The sequence below is a fragment of the Gastrolobium bilobum genome, unplaced genomic scaffold (genome assembly GCF_033153095.1).
Source record: "Gastrolobium bilobum isolate Gb01-03AN ecotype WA unplaced genomic scaffold, APGP_CSIRO_Gbil_v1 utg913, whole genome shotgun sequence".
Taxonomy (NCBI): domain Eukaryota; kingdom Viridiplantae; phylum Streptophyta; class Magnoliopsida; order Fabales; family Fabaceae; genus Gastrolobium; species Gastrolobium bilobum.
Genome location: NW_026900059.1, coordinates 1,159,246 through 1,179,082, shown reverse-complemented (window position 1 = coordinate 1,179,082; position 19,837 = coordinate 1,159,246). Strand labels below are relative to the sequence as shown.

The window sequence follows — 19,837 nt, the reverse complement described above, 5'->3', positions numbered from 1 at the left end:
ATTTTTTTCGTCAAAATGTTTTTTTTGTCAAAAAAATTTACGAAATTTTTTATCAAAAAACTTGACGAAAATATTTAGTTGAAAATTTTCGATGGAAATGTGTTTCGCTAAAAATTTCGACGAAAATTTTTTTTTGTCAAAAAATTTAACGAAAATTTTTTCGTCGAAAACTTTCGCCGAAATTTGAAATCTGTAAAGAATTTTGATGAATATTTTTGCCATCGAAATTTTTTGCCGTCAAAATTTTTTGATGACGAAAATGTTTTCGTCGAAAACTTTCCCCAAAATTAGAAATCTGTAAAGAATTTTGATGAAATTTTTTGCCGTCAAATGTTTTTGATGACGAAAATATTTCTGTCGAAAACTTTCGCCGAAATTTGAAATCTGTAAAGAATTTTGATGAAATTTTTTGCCGTCGATATTTTTTGCCGTTAAAATTTTTTGATGACGAAAATGTTTCCGTCGAAAACTTTCGCCAAAATTTGAAATCTGTAAAGAATTTTGATGAAATTTTTTGCCGTCAAAATTTTTTGATGACGAAATTATTTCCGTCGAAAACTTTCGCCAAAATTTGAAATCTGTAAAGAATTTTGATGAGATTTTTTGCCGTCAATATTTTTTGCCGTCAAAATTTTTTGATGACGAAAATGTTTCCGTCGAAAACTTTCGCCAAAATTTGAAATCTGTAAAGAATTTTGATGAAATTTTTTGCCGTCAAAATTTTTTGATGACGAAAATATTTCCGTTGAAAACTTTCGCAAAAATTTGAAATCTGTAAAATTTTTATGAAAATATTTTCCATAAAAAATTTTGACGTAATTGTTTTACTTTAAAACTTTTCTTTTAATGTAATTGTGATTTTTTTTTAACATAATGGGTATGGGTCAAGTTTTGGGTCAGTGAGTCAATATTAAAACGAGTCAGGTCTAAAACTGACCCAAATAAAAGTGAGTCAGTATTTAAACCAATTCAAAAAATATGGGTATTTGTGGGTCAGGTCAAGGTCGAATCAAGGGCAGGGCAACATTCTCTTATTTGTCAATAATCAGCTTGATCAACATTGGTTTATTTGGTGGTGCCTTTCTTCATTAACATAAATTTGCACCTTTTTCGTTGACCTAATTCTTTGGTCTATTTTTCTTTACAAAATGATATAGATTACTTTTAACATATCTTTTTCTAAATTGAAATTCAATTTTTTTAAACAAATAATAATTTTTTTATTTTATTAAATTAGTTATAACTTTTTTAAAATAAATTTAAAATATATTCCTGGAAAACCAAAAAAATAAAAATAAAAATAAAAAGTTAGAACTAATAATAAAATTATAACAAAACACGTACACATCAAAATCCTTATAACAGAATCCCCCCAGAAATGGTTCCATAGCAATAGCATACGAAAGGTAAACTAATAATTTCCTGGACTATCCACAATCTGACACGTGATATTTAATCACTTGATGTCATAGTTATCCAAAACCCGAACTATATCCAAACATCATAACACCAAATTTATAAAGCAAAATTCAGCATTTTACAATAATATATCCACTGGTTGTAAGTCTCACTCCTTTTATCCTTGCTAGCTTCTTTGTTTCGATTGAAATCGCTGAACAAGTTTCAATCTTTTACAGTTACACTCTTTACCACCTTCACCGTTTGCTATGTCGCATTGTTTTTTAGGTTTAAGTTTGCACCTTTTTCTTCTGTTGGTAGCGAATTTGTTACCTCTGATCTATATTTATAAGTTGTTTATGCTATTTAGCATCGTGGGTATTCTCTAAATTTCTAGTATAATCATGTTGTTTTGTGGCTTCACGTGTGATGTTTTGTAATGTTCTGTGTGCTCATAAAATGTCTGTGCGGGTTAATTACTGATCGGTTTTGTTACTCCCAATTGCGCAGGTAATTACATAAATCCATGAAAATGAAAGCTGGGAAAATATTGCTGCTGCTTCTTTGTTTGATAGTCTTCTGTTATGCGGTGGTACTAATACAGTTCTCTAAATATATGTAAAAAAAATTCACTTTATGGGACTGTGGTTCATGAAATGAGATAATATTTGATTTTGTTTGATGTCAAGCAGATTGCTGCTCCTCAGACTTGTCCTGCTAATGATGTTGATAAATGCGACGATGGATGGGAAGGGGAGTTTTTTCCTGGCATTTCCAAAATTAAATATGAGGTAGATTTGTTTATGACAGTTTCTTCTGACCCATTAGTCCTTATCGTATACAAGGATTATATTGATATATCTTCTGTGCAAAATTAAATTTTATTTAATTTCTTCCCCTTCTCAATGTCACCGAGGCTGTGTTTAGAGTTTGGAGGAGAAAAGGGAAGGAATCAAGGGATTAAAAAGAAATGAAGGGGAAGGGAAGGGAGGAGAATGAAGGTTTATTTGATTATTAACTTCCCCCTTGTTTAAATGTTTAAAATCCTCGTAAGTCTCTCTAAATTTTGGGAACTTTAAAATTGTAAATGAAAATTATTCGGGGAAGGTTTTTGGATTACATGATAATCCCTTATTTTTCCTTCACTCAAAATAAATATTAGCTGATCTTCTGGAAAAAGGAGAAGAAAGAGGGGGAGAAAGAGGTTGATTTTCCTCAACTGAACTAGTTTTCATATTTCATTTTGGAGCAAGATCTTAACATAAAAAATATTTTTTGAGAAATATTATTGAGTATCTTTATGTTACTTTTGTTCCATAATGTATTGTGTATACATTTATTAGTGCATATATATAATTTTCAGGGCCCGTCCAGTAAGAATCCACTTTCATTTAAATGGTATAATGCAGAGGAGGAAATTCTTGGGAAGAAAATGAAGGTTGGTTTTCATTTATATTACACTAAGTTATCAGTTTTATCTATACTTTATCATTCACCAACATCTATTGGCTTTTGACTTGAATTTATTCTATATAACTGCAGGATTGGTTCAGATTTAGTGTTGCATTTTGGCATACATTCCGAGGAACAGGTGGTGACCCATTCGGTGCACCAACCAAACATTGGCCGTGGGAAGATGGTACCAATTCATTAAACATGGCTAAAAGAAGAAGTACGTTAATTCTTGACTCTCCAATTTGAGATACGTCATATTCTGAGATTTATATGCCACAAGATAAAATTCTCTTAATTAATACAGTGAGAGCAAACTTTGAGTTCATTAACAAACTCGGTGTCGATTTTTGGTGCTTCCACGACAGGGATATAGCCCCTGATGGGCAAACTCTGGAGGTGAGTTAATCTTTAAAGTTTCTCAACTTCACTTCATATCAGTAATAGACAGTCTCATGTGCTAACTCATGCATATGCTTACTCATTTTTTGTATCTGGAATATCCAACTATGGTTTTAGTTGGTGGAACGTGCTCTCTTGATTAATGCTCTGCTGCTACCTTTATTAAGGTTTAAATCCACTTTCTAAGCTATTGGATTGCTCTTGTTGCCCTTGTCATAGGAAGCTAATGCAAACTTGGATGAAGTGGTGGCCCTTGCTAGAGAGCTTCAAACTCAGGTAGTTTGACATGAATGAACCATTTAATTTTTTTAAATTTCTCATACGCCAGTTTCAAACAGGAACTCTTGTCTTGCAACTTGTGCCAAAGCTTATATCATTACATAATTCTTGTAATTACGGTTTGCCATTTCAATTGTATAATGATATGAAATGTTTGGGAGCTAGAGGAATGCAGAAATTTAAGATTTGTTTAGTCAAATGTGGTTTTAATATGCTGATAGCACAAGTTTTTTCCTTTCCAGTGTGTTACTATGTAATGGAATGAAAAAATTATAGGGGTTTATAATTATATCATGTGCCATTGTGCTATGTCATAAAGTTGGTAAAGAAGGAAAGTATGTTATGACTTGGGACATTCAAATGTAAACTGTTCCCCCTCCCCTCCTTTGTGCATCCGGTGCATCAAGTATTGTTTGTGTTTTGAATTCCTGTATAAGCTAATTAAGTATACACCTTTTGCCCAGACAATAGGTCGAATTTATTTATTTTATTATTTTTATGGCTTGGGGAAACAACCCATAATGCATACAAAAATTTGTTATTTCACCATATAGGGTAAAAAGAGCGTTTTATGGGGAACAGCTCAGTTGTTCATGCATCCTCGCTATATGCATGGTGCTGCTACTAGGTAATTTATGTACAATTGCCACCTGTCTTGTCTATATGGTCCTTACGCCTATTGGGTTCGTGGCTAACCAAATGAATTGCTTTACAGCTCTGAATTGGGGGTATATGCATATGCTGCTGCCCAAGTGAAGAAAGCCATGGAGGTACATTTGTTTGTATGCACGTAGTAGTTAGAAGATCCATTGTATTTTTAGAACCATTGTGCATTTTACTGATTTAAATATATTGCAGGTGACACATTATTTGGGGGGAGAAAATTATGTTTTCTGGGGCGGCCGTGAGGGTTATCAATCTCTTTTGAACACAGATATGGAACGAGAGCTTAATCATTTCGTGCGTGAATCATTCTATCCTTGGAGTTATAGTCTGGCTATGCTGCCTTCTTATTTTCTTGTATAAGTAAACAATTTTTAGGAAATCTCCTTGAAAATAAAGAAATAACAGTCTCAAATCTTAATGTGAATGCTACCACAACAATCAAGTTTCAAATATCATGAATAGAAACCAAGCCTTATTAGCTGCACAAGATGCTTAATATCATGAATAGAATGAATTTTTCTGTCCCTTCATAGTGGGTCACATGAATTTTACGGAATCCATTGCCTTCACCAAAAAATTCAAATGGTTTTGTCCTCGAATTTGCGGTGTTATTATCTTTTCTTAATCAGTACTGTTTATTTACCTGGTTACAGGCTAGGTTTTTTGAAGCTGCTGTTGCATACAAAAGGAAGATTGGATTCAATGGTAAGATTCTCTGGAACGCCAACCAGCTGGACCATTTTATAGCACTAAATTATGAAACATAAGAAGAATAGAGCACAACTAATCATTTTAATAGCTAGACGATTGGAAGTTTATAACCACGGTTTTTTTATCTCTCTATGTTACTACACCAAAATTTGAAGGAAAAATGTTTTGCGGTTCTTTCTTTTTGTTTTTTCCTTGATAAAGGAATTTTTCTTATGCAATTTCTTTTCCTTATGTGATTTCAGGGACACTGTTAATTGAACCCAAGCCACAAGAACCTACAAAACACCAGTATACTTTTTGCCTATTCAGTCAATTATTTTACAGCACCTGTTACCCATTTTAAAAACTTATATTCCTCCAGGTATGATTGGGATGCTGCAACCACAGCTAATTTCTTGCGAAAATATGGACTTATAGGTAACATTTACTTGTCTTCAGCATCTAACTGTCTCCCCCAAAACCAAAATATGAGTGCAATGTCTTTCCGTAATGAAATTTTGTTGTTGTCAGACTGTGCTTAGTTAAGCTTTTGAACTGTACATAGCTCAGTTGCTTAAATAAAGAGCTGTTATGTTATTTATTTACCTTTTTCTGCTATAATCATTACCTTTGTTCTAAATGCTGATCTGTAAGTATTTTGTTGGTTTGTCCTCATTATAAAATTGTATTTTTTAATCCTCTTCTTTAGTTAGAAAATTTTCCTCCTTAAATTTAATGGCCAAATTGTCCCTACTTTGAATGAACTTAGCCGAAGCCAAACTAGCAAAACCAGGATGAGTCTCTTCATCGCTTGTATATACTTAAAATATTTCTCTAATTTCCTTCATTAAGAACTGTTTTATTCCACTTTACAAATTTCTCTCTTCCTCATTCCTTCTTCTGTAGGGGAATTCAAACTCAACATAGAGTGCAACCATGCCACCCTATCTGGCCACAGGTGAATCTATAATTGTATTTTGTGTTACATGGAATGTTCTTGATCATACTTCTTTTTAAAATTGATATTCATAACTGAAACTGGGAGTGTTCATTGTACCTTTAATTCCTTTCGTACATGGTAGTTGTCATCATGAGCTTGAAACTGCAAGGATCAATGGCTTGCTGGGTAATATTGATGCAAACACTGGTGATCCTCAAGTTGGTATGTGTTAAAATAAATAATGTATCTTTGAATATAAAAACATGAACTTTGTGTTGACATGTCACAAGATAGAAAGTTGTAATATGAAGCTGTTATCATTACTGCAGGTTGGGACACGGATCAGTTTCTTACAGATATTCAAGAGGCGACAATGATTATGCTCAGCGTGATCAGAAATGTATGAAAATGCTTGTCTCTTAGCTTGCATCATGAAATGCAACACTCCTCACATTAGAAATGCAATCTCATCTGACTGGGATCTTTTTGTCTTATCTTTTCCTTTTCAAGGGAGGAATTGCACCAGGTGGATTCAACTTTGATGCGAAATTGTGAGTCCTTTACTATCTTTCTGTACTCATAATTTTACTTGAGATACACTCTGATACAGTTATGATGGCACTTTCCTGTTTGTTCTTTTCTCAATTTCTTTGCTGAGCAATATTTTAGGCGGAGAGAGAGCACCGATGTTGAAGACTTGTTCATAGCACACATTATTGGAATGGATACGATGGCCCGTGGTCTCAGGAATGCTGCCAAGCTGATTGAGGTGATACACTCAATCCTCTCTTATATATAATATTCTTATGATTTACATGTAGAAAATGTTAAAGCTTCTTTTTAATATCTCCTGACAATCAAACTAAATGTTCCTCATTATGCTGGACCAAAGGATGGTACATTGGCTGAGCTTGTTCGTAAAAGATATCAGAGTTTTGACACCGAAATTGGGGCTCAAATAGAGGTAACATTCTTCCAATATTTTGTTTTTTTTTTGTTTTTTCTCTATATTTAATGCCTTTTGTGATTAATCTTATTGGAATGGATGTTGTAATAGGCTGGTAGAGCTGACTTTGAAATGCTTGAGAAGAAGGTCAAGGAATGGGGAGAACCAAAGGTTGCTTCTGCAAAACAGGTAACTCTAAATTTTCTGTAATAATGAGGGGAAGCATTATATTGTTTCACCTTCCCAATGTACAAAGAACAAATGTAGGTTTGATTGTTCAGCTTGAAGAAACCCCATATCTGTAGCAAACCTCAGGATCCAAACACCCGAATTATTATGAAAGACACCCTCCAACCAGCTCTACCTGCCAAACCTAGAACACATCAACATCGCACTTTAAAATATCATCCTTTAGACACCTTCAAGCAATTAACTGTTCTCTTCTTGGAATAAAACCAATAAGGTTTTAATATCATCTCAGTTATTAAGGAGCTTTTGAGGAAACAATGCTCGTTTGATGTAAGACACGTTTTACTTGAGGCTAACTGGACTGCAATTTGGAAAATGCATTTCACTCTCTGCAGTTTACATAAGAACATAATGAAAGAGATGAAAAGTTTTATTTTATTTTATTTTCAGATTTGTTACTTGTGTTATCCTTTTTAAGTTTGGACATATGTCGTTTTATATTCATGAAAACGATGCAGTTTGGACTAATCAAGTTGTTCTTGTTTAATTTATTATATTTCTGTTCCTGTTAACCTTTTAGTCCACTTGCAGTATTTACGTATACACAACTTACTATGAATGTTTCACATAGATTCTAATAAAGGTCTTTGTGGTATGTTGCAGGAGTTAGCCGAGATGATCTTCCAATCTGTTATGTAGAAAGCAGCATCTAGTTTGTGTACGGGGGCTATTTTTCTTGTCGTTTTTCTTAGAACAGATAGGCATAGTAGGTTTACTAATAAAGAGAAATTGAGCCAATATCTATTGGGTTGCTCAGTTCATGCGGAAGCCTGGTGAAGTGCATGTTAGCTGTAATAAAATAACGTGACGCATAGCTTCCCTTGCCACCAGAAAGAACCTTGAGCATGTCAGAGTTAAATAGTTGATTTCACTTTCTTTTATATACTCCCTATTTTCACTTTCTTAACAGTGTGTAGATAGCGGGAGAGGATCTTTTCATGTGATTTCACATGTCGGGTCATGTGAAAAGTTCTTAATGTTAGATATACAAATCAACAATGATAAGATTGGAAAGAAAAAAAAAAAAATTGGAATTCAAGGCGAGGTTAATAATCTTATATGAGGTCATGTAAAATCACATGAGGATTTATTTTTGCTGATAATGAAGTAAGTCCAAAAGATTGTACAAGAAATAACTTGGTTCATCTACGTTACACAGGCAGAAAAGGTGATATATCTTTAAGAAATTTTTCATAGTTTTGTGAAATAGAATCATACTTGGTAATTTCAATCTGAAGCATATAGATGCAACCATGGAATGGGTATTTATTTTAAGCGATGATGCCGGTACGTTATTCTTTTGGTAACAGACATTTTTATGCATAGTCTACAATTCTCGGAATGAAATCAATAATCAATTCGTCTTTGATAATCCAATATGCAGAGTTCTGCAGAGAAATTGGAGTTTTTTTAAACAAAAAGGGGTTGTGTGGTCTTTGTTGCTCATTGAACTTGCTTTGGCTCAGTAGCAAATAACAGAAAAATAAGGAGACGAAAATATGACTTTAAATTTCTTAAAAACTTTGTTGTACAATTTTCTCTGTAGGAAGAAAAATGTGGGAAACTGCCCCCTTGTTTTCCCCTTAATGAAGATTTTGTAAACATTTTTTTGCCCCTACTTCCCCTCCTTTTTCAAACACAACGAAGAGCAAAATTTTTACCATCTGAAGTCCAAATTAAATTATTAATTGGTCAACACTCAACACTATATAAATAAATAATTCGTCAATGATTACCAAAAATAAAATAAAATAATTGGTCAATGGATCGAAGTAAAAAGGAAAATATCGGAAGTGAAACGAAAAGGCCCAGGCCCAAAATTAATGGTACCTGGCGAAATGCACGAATAACAGTAGAATAGAAAAGCTGGTTGTATCAGGTGCGAGATCCCAAAACCGAAAGGTGGAGGGCGAGGGAATCGTCATCTTCGTAATCGTAGTTCCCTCTTTTTCAGTTTTCGATTTGGTTCTCTCAGAAAAGCTCATAGAACCTAACTTGTCCTTCTTTCTTCTCTGATTCTCAAATTCATCATCGTAGTTCCTTCTTTCTTCCATTATCGATACAGATTAGATTCAAAGTGACATTCACTTCTCCTCCTCGTCAGGTTCAGGGTTTTTGATTCGAGATCTGATCCGGTTTTCAATTTTTTTGGTCCAAAAGCAAACTCAGGAAATATCATTTGGAACTGATTGATGCGCTAATTGTAATTGTACTGTGGTCGTCCCTCTGCCCGAATCGGAAGATGGGATTAGTATTTACGAGATTGTTTTCCTCCATTTTCGGCAACAAAGAAGCTCGAATCCTCGTTCTCGGCCTCGACAATGCTGGGAAAACCACTATTCTCTGTATGCTTCCTACTTCTATGCTTTACCCTCATTCAATTTGCCCTTTTTGTATTAATTTGTTGGATTTTTTTTTACCTTCCTTTTCAGATCGGCTTCAGATGGGTGAAGTTGTCTCCACCATTCCAAGTTGGTCCTCGATCTCGTTTTACATTTAGCTGAATCTTAACACCTGCATTTTCTTTAATTTTTAGTTCGTTTGGCTGCTAAACCCTTTTGATTTTGGAAGTTACCGGGCGATTTGATTTTGAATTTTGGGTTCCATTGCGCTCTGGTTAAATTTTATGAACTCATTTAGATTTATAATTTAATTTAATTAATTGTATTATGTAAAGTTATGAATACTGTCCCGCATTTTCCTTGGTAAAAAATGTAGAATTTTTTTGAATCCTTTGTGTTATTTTTTCTCTATATGCATGTCTGCATGTTGCTTTTAAGTTTTTCCACTGCATGGATGGTATTTAGGCTCTTCCATATATCCTTTTGTGTAGTGACTAGAGTGACTAATTTATTTTATTATTTGATTATTTGATGTAGCGATCGGCTTTAATGTTGAAACAGTCCAATATAACAACATTAAATTTCAAGTCTGGGATTTAGGTAAGCCTTGATTCAGACAAATTTTGTATATTTCATGTACTTGTTATGGCATATGTTTTCTCTGCTCGTTGTAATGTACTAAACAGATTTGAAACCAACAAGATAGTCATAGAGATGACCATGTTATTATTACGAACTTGACATCCTGTGATCAGAATTTAGTACATGGTAACCTACACATCTTCATGACTGGTGAACAAAACAAAGAGTCTGATGTCACGCACTGTTAAATTTTGTATGTGTCTCTCAATAACACACTCAGGGGTCTCTGCCTAGAGTTAGGGGTGAAAGTGAGACAAGCCAGGCCTAGCTCAGTCTTGGCTTGATAAGAATAAGCCGGGCTTGGGCTCAGCTCGGCTCGTTAAGAAAGTAAGTTTTTCTTCTTTGCTCAAGCTTTGATCACTCTTAGCTCACAAGTTGCTCAAGCTCGATGAACAAGGCTCATATCTTATGCTCAATAAATTCTAATTAAAGAGTGTTTAATAATATAAAAATTAAAATCTAATACATATATATATATATATATATATATATATTTTAAACATATATTAAATGAAAAACATTATATATAGAGCCAGTTCATGAGCTAATGAGCCAGTTATATGAAATCTCAAGTTCAGCTCATCAGCTCGAGAACCTAGCTTACTAAGTTATTAAGTTGTCAATAAATTAGGCCATGAATAGATTGCGAGTTTATTCGACTTCCTTACAGCCCTATCTAGAGGACTATTCATCTACAATGCTACGTTCTTCTGTGATTCTATCTCATGTTAAATACAAGCATACATGGGTCCCATTCTTCTGTTGGTTTTTTAATTTTGGTGAACTCTATAAAAATATAAAAAAACATGTTGAATACAAAGACAATAACATAATTTTTCCCGTTTCATGTTGTTTCCTTTGATACATACGTACTTTATATGTTTTGAAAAAAATAAACACCTTTACTCAATGATAAAATTTAGACTTCTAAACCTTAAATATAGTTTATTGTTTACAATCATGTGAACTTATAATTGGTTGAGACTTACAATGTTGTAAGATAGGATGGCTTATTTCAATTTCTAATTCTGACATCAAACATTTATTTATACAGGTGGGCAAACAAGTATCAGGTAAGCTTTTTGGATTCATTCTTGCTTCCTTCTACTAATGGAAGAACTTGAAGATTAAAGAATAATTGTATATTGAATAATCATAGTGTGTTACAATGTACAAGAGCTCTCTATTTAAAGAGACTAAAAGACCTATTGGGCTGAGCTCATAAGATGTGGGACTATATATACTAAACTATTCTAACACTCCCCCTTAAGCTGGAGCATATATATTGTAAGCACCCAGCTTGCCACAAATATATTCAACCCGAGGACTCCTAAGAGCTTTAGTGAAGACATCCGCGAGTTGATCATTGGAGTTGACAAATTCTGTTTTGATTTCTCCTGACTGAATCTTTTCTCGAATGAAATGACAATCAATCTTTATATGTTTGGTTCTCTCATGAAATACAGGATTAGAGGATATATGTAGTGCAGCTTGATTGTCACAAATGAGAGTCATGGGTTTCTTCTGTTCACAAAGATGGAGCTCCCGAATCAACTGCTTTAACCAGATTAGCTCGCAGGTAGCAACTCCCATTGCACGATACTCGGCCTCTGCACTAGATTGGGCAACAACAGTTTGTTTCTTACTTTTCCAAGAAATCAGGTTTCCTCCAAAGAAAACACAATAGCCTGAAGTAGAGCGCCTATCCGAGGGTGATCCTGCTCAATCGGCATCTGAATAACCACAAATTTATGTATTTCCCTGATTTGAATATAATAAACCTTTCCCTAGTGCTCCTTTGATGTAACGAAGGATCCTAACAGCAGCATCCCAATGAGAATCACACGGAGAATCAAGAAACTGACTAGCGACACTAACAACAAAAGAAATGTCCGGCCTAGTCACAGTGAGATAATTGAGCTTTCCAATCAACCTCCGATAACGTCCAGGATCAGATAATGGTTCTCCTTGTCCGGGTAGTAATTTGATAATAGGATCCATGGGTGTGTCAACTGGCTTAAATGCCGACATACCAGTCTCTTCTAGGATATCCAAGGCATACTTCCTTTGACAGATAGAAATGCCCTGTCTAGATTGTGCTACCTCAATTCCCTAGAGGTAACGTAGCTTCTCGAGGTCCTTTGTTTGAAATTGACTGAATAAATACTGTTTTAACTGACGAATTCCAGCTTGATCACTCTCGGTGAGGATGATGTCCTCAATATAGACTAACAAATAGATGCACTTATCAGGAGATGTGATCCTATAAAACACAGAGTGGTCAACTTTACTGCGAATTAAGCCAAACTCCTGAACAGCAGAACTGAAGCGACTGAACCATGCCCGAGGAGACTGCTTGAGACCATATAAGGATTTGCGAAGACGACACACCTTCCCAGACTCCCCCTGAGCAACAAAACCAGGTGGTTGCTCCATATAAACTTCTTTTTGTAAATCACCATGAAGAAAGGCATTTTTGATGTCAAGTTGAAGGAGTGGCCAGTGACGAACAACAGCAAGAGCAAGAAATAGGCGAACTGACGCCATTTTAGCGACCGGAGAGAATGTATCGCTATAATTAAGGCCGAATATTTGAGTAAAACCCTTTGCAACTAGGCGGGCCTTGAGTCGATCAACATGGCCATCAGGTCCAACTTTCACAGTAAACACCCTGCGACAACCAACTATAGACTTCTCTGGAGGAGCAGAAACAAGGTCCCCAAGTGCCATTGGAATGAAGTGCAGTCATCTCATCAAGCATCGCTTGGCGCCACCCTGGATGGGAAAGTGCTTCACCTGTGGTCTTAGGAATAGAAATAGAAGAAAGACTAGAAACAAAGGTGAAATGAGATGAAGAAAGACGGTCATAGCTCAAAAAAGTATAAAGAGGATAAGGGTTACGAGTAGTACGTGTACCTTTTCTTTGAGCAATGGGAAGAGCCTCTGGTGAAGGATCCAGAGGGGAAGAAGCAACAACAGTGGGCGATGAGTCAGCAAGAGTCGAGTCGACAGGAGGCACAATTTTGCGACGCTGATAAGTGAGAAGTAGACGGTCCTCAGGTATAGAAGCAATAGGTTGCTCATTTGGAATAGAAGCACATGCAGCTGGCAAAGACAAGTCAAGAAAAGGGACAGGAAGAACATGATCAACCTGTGACAACTGAGATGGGATAGAATTAAAGGGTTCTTGATCAAGAAAAGTGACATAAGCGAAAACTAAGTAACACTTAAGATCGGGAGAATAACAACGATAACCCTTTTGAAGACGAGAATAACCAAGAAAGATACACTGAAAGGCTTTGGATGTTAACTTATCCTTACCAGAAGTGAGATCACGAATAAAACAAGTACAACCAAAGACATGTGGAGTTAGAGGATAAATAGGAGCATCTGGAAGCAATAGATTATGACGAATGTCATTGTTGAGCACAGATGAAGGCATGCGATTGATGAGAAAACAAGAAATGAGTACAGCATCTACCCAGAAGTGAAGGGGAACCTGAATATGAATAAGAAGGGTACGAGCAGTTTCAATGAGATGTCTGTTTTTACGTTCAGCCACCCCATTTTGTTGTGGAGTATGAGGACAAGTAGTTTGATGTAAAGTACCTTGTGTGGCCAAAAAATTAGAAAAATCAATAGAAACATATTCCTTAGCATTATCACTACGTAGAATACGAATAGAAACACCAAATTGAGTATGAATCTCTGTAGAAAACTTTTTATAAATGGAAAATAACTCAGAACGATTTTTCATTAAATAGATCCAAGTGCAACGGGAAAAATCATCAATAAAGGTAACGAAATACAGAAAACCTAAAACAGACAAGGTACGACTTGGACCTCAGATATCTGAATGAACAAGAAAAAAAGGGGCATCAACTCGTTTATTGACTCGACTGGCAAAAGAGGAGCGTGTATGCTTCCCTTGTTGATATGACACACAATCTAAAGACTGAAGACCGGATAAAAGAGGAACCATTTTCTGCAGCTTTGAAAGACTTGGATGACCGAGGCGACTGTGGATAAGTTGTGGAGATTCTGTGAGAGAGCATGCCACTGAAGGACGAGGCACATCCAGATAGTAAAGCCCCCGTGACTCACGACCCACTCCAATCATTTTTCCCGTACTCGGATCCTGCACAGAAACAGAATGGTTAGAGAAAGTAATGGTGCAAGTGAAGGAGTGGATCAATTTACTAATAGAAATTAAGTTATAAGGGATGCTAGGAATGTAATAAACAGATGTCAAGGCCAAGGTAGAGGTCGGACGAGCTTGTCCAATCCCACGAACTGGGGCTTTGGTTCCATCCGCAAGGGTAAAAGAAGGTAAATGATCAGAATAAGTAAGAGATGTAAAGAGTTCCTTATTACCACAGAGATGATCGGTAGCACCTGAGTCAAATATCCAAGTGCCAAGTGATGTAGAATGAGAAATACAAGCAATGGGATTACCAGTATATGGCTGAGACTGAGGAGAAGTCTTCCTGAGAAGAGTTTGGAGTGCAGCATAGTCCGCAGGTGAGAGAGAACCTGAACCAAATGATGCATTGTCTGACTGAGCTATATTTGCAACAAGAGAGGTGTCCCAATCTTTGTAGTTGTCTGAATCCTTCAGTTTGGAAGACGTAATGGGCCCCCCAATCCTTTGCTTGCTGTGCAGTGACAGTACCAATATCCACTAATCGTTGTTTCCAGATACAGTTGCCGGTTGACATCTCTTCTAATTCGTCGATACGAGAAAACTAATAAGGGTTTTTTAATTACTTTTATTCGTATTTGCAACAGACTAACATAGATGAGAAGAATGATAAGACTCAATCTATAAGGTATCAATATAGAAGTCGAGATGATTCTTGAGGAAGTTTTGGCAGGAGGAGAAAGAGAGTTAACCTCCGAGAGATCAGGAGATGCTGCTGCCATTTAAAGACAAAATATAAAAGACGTAAACGAAGGCAAACGATATCCAATCAAGGAGAACCACTCGTCTAAAGTGAGACCCACAAAGAATCAAGCACAGATCCAGAAAGAGGAGGAAAATCCGAGCTAGTTTGTCCAGGAACGACCGGAAAAAGACGCCGGAACAGTGCACACGCGCCGGTGAAGGGTGGCGCGTGAGCACCACGCGCAGGGAGAAGGAGCGGCGCGTGAGAGCGCGTGGGGACTCCTCTGATGACGGGTCTTCCACAGACTTGGTCGCCGGAGAGAAAGGGCTCTGAACGCAGGCTTTCCGGTTGAAATCAACGCCGGAACAGTGCTCCGGTGGCCTGAACAGTGACGAACGACAGTTGTTGGCGGCGAGCAGTGTTTCTGACAGTTGAAGAAACAAGCCGGAGAGACACATGGCTTAGAGAATCTGCCGGAGGGACACACGGCTTGATGAAAAACTCGCCGGAAGAATGCACGACAAAGTAGAAGAGAACACCTAAGCAGTGGGCTTAGGGTTTTAGTGGAAGCGGATCCCCAGAGCGAAAAAGCTCTGATACCAACTTAAGATTAAAGAATAATTGTATATTGAATAATCATAGTGTGTTACAATGTACAAGAGCTCTCTATTTAAAGAGACTAAAAGACCTAATGGGCTGAGCTCATAAGATGTGGGAATATATATACTGAACTATTCTTACAACTATTCTAACAGAAGATGTATAATCTTTTATAATATTTACTTTTAACAGAGAATAGTGGGTGACTTTTGATGTATTACAACAATGTCGCACTAATTTGTATTTTTTAATCACTCCTAATTGATTTGAGGATGTTCTACAATCATCGTTGGCTCGCATGTGAAGAAATTTTGTGCTACAGTTGTGACATGACTACTAGACTCTTCATTCACGTCCATTTTTTGACCGAGTCCTTTATCTCTCCCACATTGCTGTTTATATATATAAGAAGCTGATATAAAACCCTAAATACATGAGTGTGTGTGACACCATATTGCAAGATATGGTAGGCTACGAGGACATTTGTTGATTATATATATGACCAGGAGCTGGGCACGTGCTTTGATATTGTCTACCAATCCTATAACTTTGAAACTATGGTAGCAGCACATTGTGGAAAGAAATCTAATATTAAGACAAAACATCAAGTAACCATGCTTTGTGGATGCAAACACGAATTTCTCTTATATTCTCATATTACTTTATCTATAGGGCTAAATTCAGTTTCACCATTGTAGTTTGGCTCAGTTTCAATCTGCCACCTTGAGATTTGAACTTTTCACTTTGCCTTTAAGGATTTCTTTGTTATTATATGACCATCCTATACTTTTTTTCTGTCCATTTTAACTGAAACTGCATGTGATAAGCATGTAAAGCACAAAACTATATTGTTTCAAGGAGTTTCAATGCCCAAAAAAGGCCTCGTTTTGTGCATACATTGCTTCTCATCCATCTTATCCCTTAAACATGGTCTGAAAAAAAAGTATATGGTGGTAATGTGATAACATAACAATCCAACATGGCATATTGAGACCAAGTGGGCCAAACTACAAGGTGGGATATTAAATTTAACCCTAATTTATATGTAGTCTCCATTGATCTCCCCAACTTTTTTGTGGTTTATTTTTTTCTTTTTGTCCATAGGCCATATTGGAGGTGTTACTTTCCAAATACCCAAGCAATAATCTATGTTGTTGATTCAAGTGACACTGATAGGCTTGTAATAGCTAAGGAAGAGTTCCATGCAATTCTGGAGGTATATGTTCCTAACACACACACACACAAAAAAAAAAAATATTTAGAGTTTATAAAATATAATTCTTGCTATCATGGTCTTGTGAATAATTGGAACGAGAAAAGCATGGATGTGAACTTGTCACTTCTAAAAACACACACACACACACACACACAAATATTTAGAGTTTATAAAATATAATTCTTGCTATCATGGTCTTGTGAATAATTGGAACGAGAAAAGCATGGATGTGAACTTGTCACTTCTAAAAACTTGAGGCTTGCAGGAAGCGTAAAAATTGCTGACATTACAAGTCATTCAGAGCACTGATCTAAGTACTCAATTTGGTTAAATTCTCAAAATTCTCTTGTGCTTACGATAGGCCACTATCTTGGGAGAGTGGTGGCTCTAAGTTGTATTTCTAAAGTATTTTAGTTTTGTGAAGGTTTAGCGATTGATAAAAGGATGAAATAGAGGAATGCTTTAAGTGATAATTGTCATATAAAGATGCCTCTTAAGCTAATGGAAATTTTATTGCATAGCCATAAGACCTGCGATGCTTTATGGTATTGAATGTTGAGCAATAAAGTGTCAACAAGATCATAGAATAAACGTTGAAGAGATGAGAATGTTGCGTTGGTTCATGTATGAGTGGTCATACAGGAAAATATAAGATCGTGAATGAATGTATTGAAGAGAAAGTAGGAGTGACACGTATTGGGAAAAGGATGGTAGAATCGCGCCTATGATGGTTTGGACATGTGAAAAGAAGACTAATAGAAGCTCCTATTAGAAGAGTTGATCGGATGGAGGATAGTTCAGTAAATAGAGGAAGAGGAAGACCAAGAAAAACTTAGCGAAACCATTAAAAAGGATTTAAATCTAAATGGCCTCTTTGAAGAATTGGTTTTTTGACATAATACAGTGACATCATTTGATGCATGTAGCTGTCCCAGCTAGTTGGAAAGGTTTTGGTTGTTTTTGTTGAAGGTTTAATAAATGCAATTGGGTTATGGAATTCTCATGAATTAGAAATTTGATACAACTATACACTCGCCAATTTTCAAGTTCATTTTTTAAGTTATTCTAAATTGATGTATTTGTTAAAGTGGATGCTAGTAGATTTATTTTCTAAAAAAAGTTTGTTATATTCTTTTTTGAATTTTATGTCCAATAGATTTGTGCTGTTTACTATTCACCTTTGGCTCTGGTTATATTGTTGCCTGTGATTATGATTTCAGGTTTATAAAAAATACTTAGTACTAAATATTTTCTCTGAACCGTTTTATCAGGAGGAAGAACTAAAAGGTGCAGTTGTCCTCATTTTTGCAAACAAACAGGTCAGAAATTGATATATATTCGTTAGTTTCTCATATTACCACAAGGGGGATAAGAAGGAAAGAATGAGTATGTAAAAAAGTTAGGAAGCTGATATTACTTGTAGAAGTCTTTGCTAACTGACATAATACAAAAGGATATATTCAATTTGTACATGAGTAATTATATGCATATGTACATTCATGATAAGGCAGTATACCTTCTGCATAAAACTGAATTTTTTTGAAATATTTATTTATTAATTTGGTTTTAAATGTTTCTCTTTCTACTACACAGGACCTTCCTGGTGCCCTTGATGACGCTGCTGTTACAGAGGCTCTGGAGTTACACAAGATTAAAAATCGTCAATGGGCTATTTTTAAAACTTCTGCCATAAAAGGCGAAGGATTATTTGAGGGCCTGGACTGGTAAGTCAAATAAAATTGAAGGCTTTTTCAAGCGAGTTACAAATTCAAAGATCCATAGCTTCCTAGCTTTGCTGCTTTATTGATTTTTTTTTTTTTTTTTTCATATCTTTGCTATATTTTCAGGATATTATTTCATTCTTATAGCTGTACTCCCCTTCCTTTTTCTCTTATTATTATTTTCTTCTGTCAAAAACATGAAATTTAAAACAATTTATGGGGATATCTTCCATGATTATTGAAGGAACTGCATCGGTCTAGACTCTAGGTATGCTTTCTAATAGGTGAATTCTCAATGTCGAATTCTAGCATGGAATGGTTGCCTGGTGACATGCATCATTTGACCTGAATGAAGATATTGTAATAATTAGTTTATACAATAATTAGTTTATGTGAAATATAATAGTTATAGGTTTGCTATAGACAATCTTGTTGAATATGGCTAACTCGGCATGTGTTCTTTTGAAAATGTGAAGGCAAGTTTACCTGGGTATAGAAAGTATGGCTCGGATTTTTGCTTTTGCTTGTGCTGTTATTCATGTGTCTTAAGAGTTATAATATATCGTTTATATTTGCAAATGTTGATTATACTTTTTGAGATGTTTATGGTTACACTGCTTCAAGCCGCAATTCTAGCTTCAATGCCATTTTGTTGCACACCGTGGCTGTTATCTTGCGCAATGTTAATGTGTGAGCTTGTTATGTAGGTTGAGCAATACACTCAAATCTGGAGGTGGCTAAAGATGTGAGCTTCAACGTATTAGATACTTATATGGATTGGTGAATTCAGATGCAAGGTTGACATATGTAATATTCAATCCTTATATTTTATTCCGTTTTTTGTTTAAAGATTAAAAATTAAAGGTTTATCATTGGTTGCCTTTTGTAGTGAATTTTTTCTGGGGTCCTTTTTGTATTTTTTGGAAGTCCGTTTCTTAATTCCTCTATGTAGTAGTAGCTTCTAAAGAAAATTTTCTCGTCTAATCTGTTTATGTAATTGAGCAACATTGGTTTACATGTGAGTTGTGTGCTTAACGTAACCATGAAGTAGTTTTGTCAATGACATATAGCGGCTGATGATGGGAAGTATTGAAGCCTCTATGATGAGTTGGTGACGGCGGGACAGCCTTATTGTGAATGGGAACTAAAGTGGCAATTTTTGAATTGATTTAGAATGTATTAAAAAAATAAATAGAATCGGAATTGATTTGTCGTCATGAAAAATCATCACTAATCAAATGTCTTAACTAAAACAGAAATACTCAAAAAAGAAGGGAAACAAGAAAGGATATCTAGTAGTTTAAAAAGAAGCAGAGGAGATTGACCAGTGATTTGAGATATACTTAAAGATGATTTCTTGAGGTTCTGTTGATACAAGAAATGAGTCAATAATGATGTCTCCGCCAAA

The 19,837-nt window shown here is 35.6% G+C and overlaps 2 protein-coding genes across 4 annotated transcripts; both read left to right on the top strand.

The window, feature by feature from the left end:
• The first annotated feature begins 1,537 nt into the window (after window positions 1-1,537).
• On the top strand, window positions 1,538-8,064 carry LOC133295053 (xylose isomerase). 3 transcript variants are annotated; one of them, XM_061493830.1, is made up of 21 exons: window positions 1,538-1,560; window positions 1,909-1,990; window positions 2,091-2,189; window positions 2,762-2,836; window positions 2,941-3,070; window positions 3,158-3,249; window positions 3,472-3,528; window positions 4,086-4,159; window positions 4,247-4,301; window positions 4,390-4,491; window positions 4,851-4,902; window positions 5,151-5,196; window positions 5,270-5,325; window positions 5,794-5,845; window positions 5,970-6,049; window positions 6,157-6,227; window positions 6,338-6,378; window positions 6,497-6,596; window positions 6,720-6,791; window positions 6,885-6,962; window positions 7,626-8,064. In XM_061493830.1, exons 2-21 carry the CDS (start codon window positions 1,925-1,927, stop codon window positions 7,659-7,661), a joined length of 1,434 nt encoding a protein of 477 aa, XP_061349814.1. In that variant the 5' UTR covers window positions 1,538-1,560; window positions 1,909-1,924; the 3' UTR covers window positions 7,662-8,064. The 3 variants fall into 3 exon arrangements, with proteins under 3 accessions (XP_061349814.1, XP_061349815.1, XP_061349816.1); XM_061493831.1 differs by lacking the exon at window positions 1,538-1,560 and adding an exon at window positions 1,620-1,636; XM_061493832.1 differs by lacking the exon at window positions 1,538-1,560 and having other exon boundaries at window positions 1,910-1,990; window positions 2,088-2,189.
• Window positions 8,065-8,902: 838 nt separating this feature from the next.
• On the top strand, window positions 8,903-19,465 carry LOC133295126 (ADP-ribosylation factor 1). The gene is made up of 8 exons (XM_061493924.1): window positions 8,903-9,367; window positions 9,455-9,493; window positions 9,902-9,964; window positions 11,061-11,079; window positions 16,597-16,708; window positions 17,980-18,027; window positions 18,302-18,432; window positions 19,137-19,465. Exons 1-8 carry the CDS (start codon window positions 9,265-9,267, stop codon window positions 19,168-19,170), a joined length of 549 nt encoding a protein of 182 aa, XP_061349908.1. The 5' UTR covers window positions 8,903-9,264; the 3' UTR covers window positions 19,171-19,465.
• Window positions 19,466-19,837: the final 372 nt, after the last annotated feature.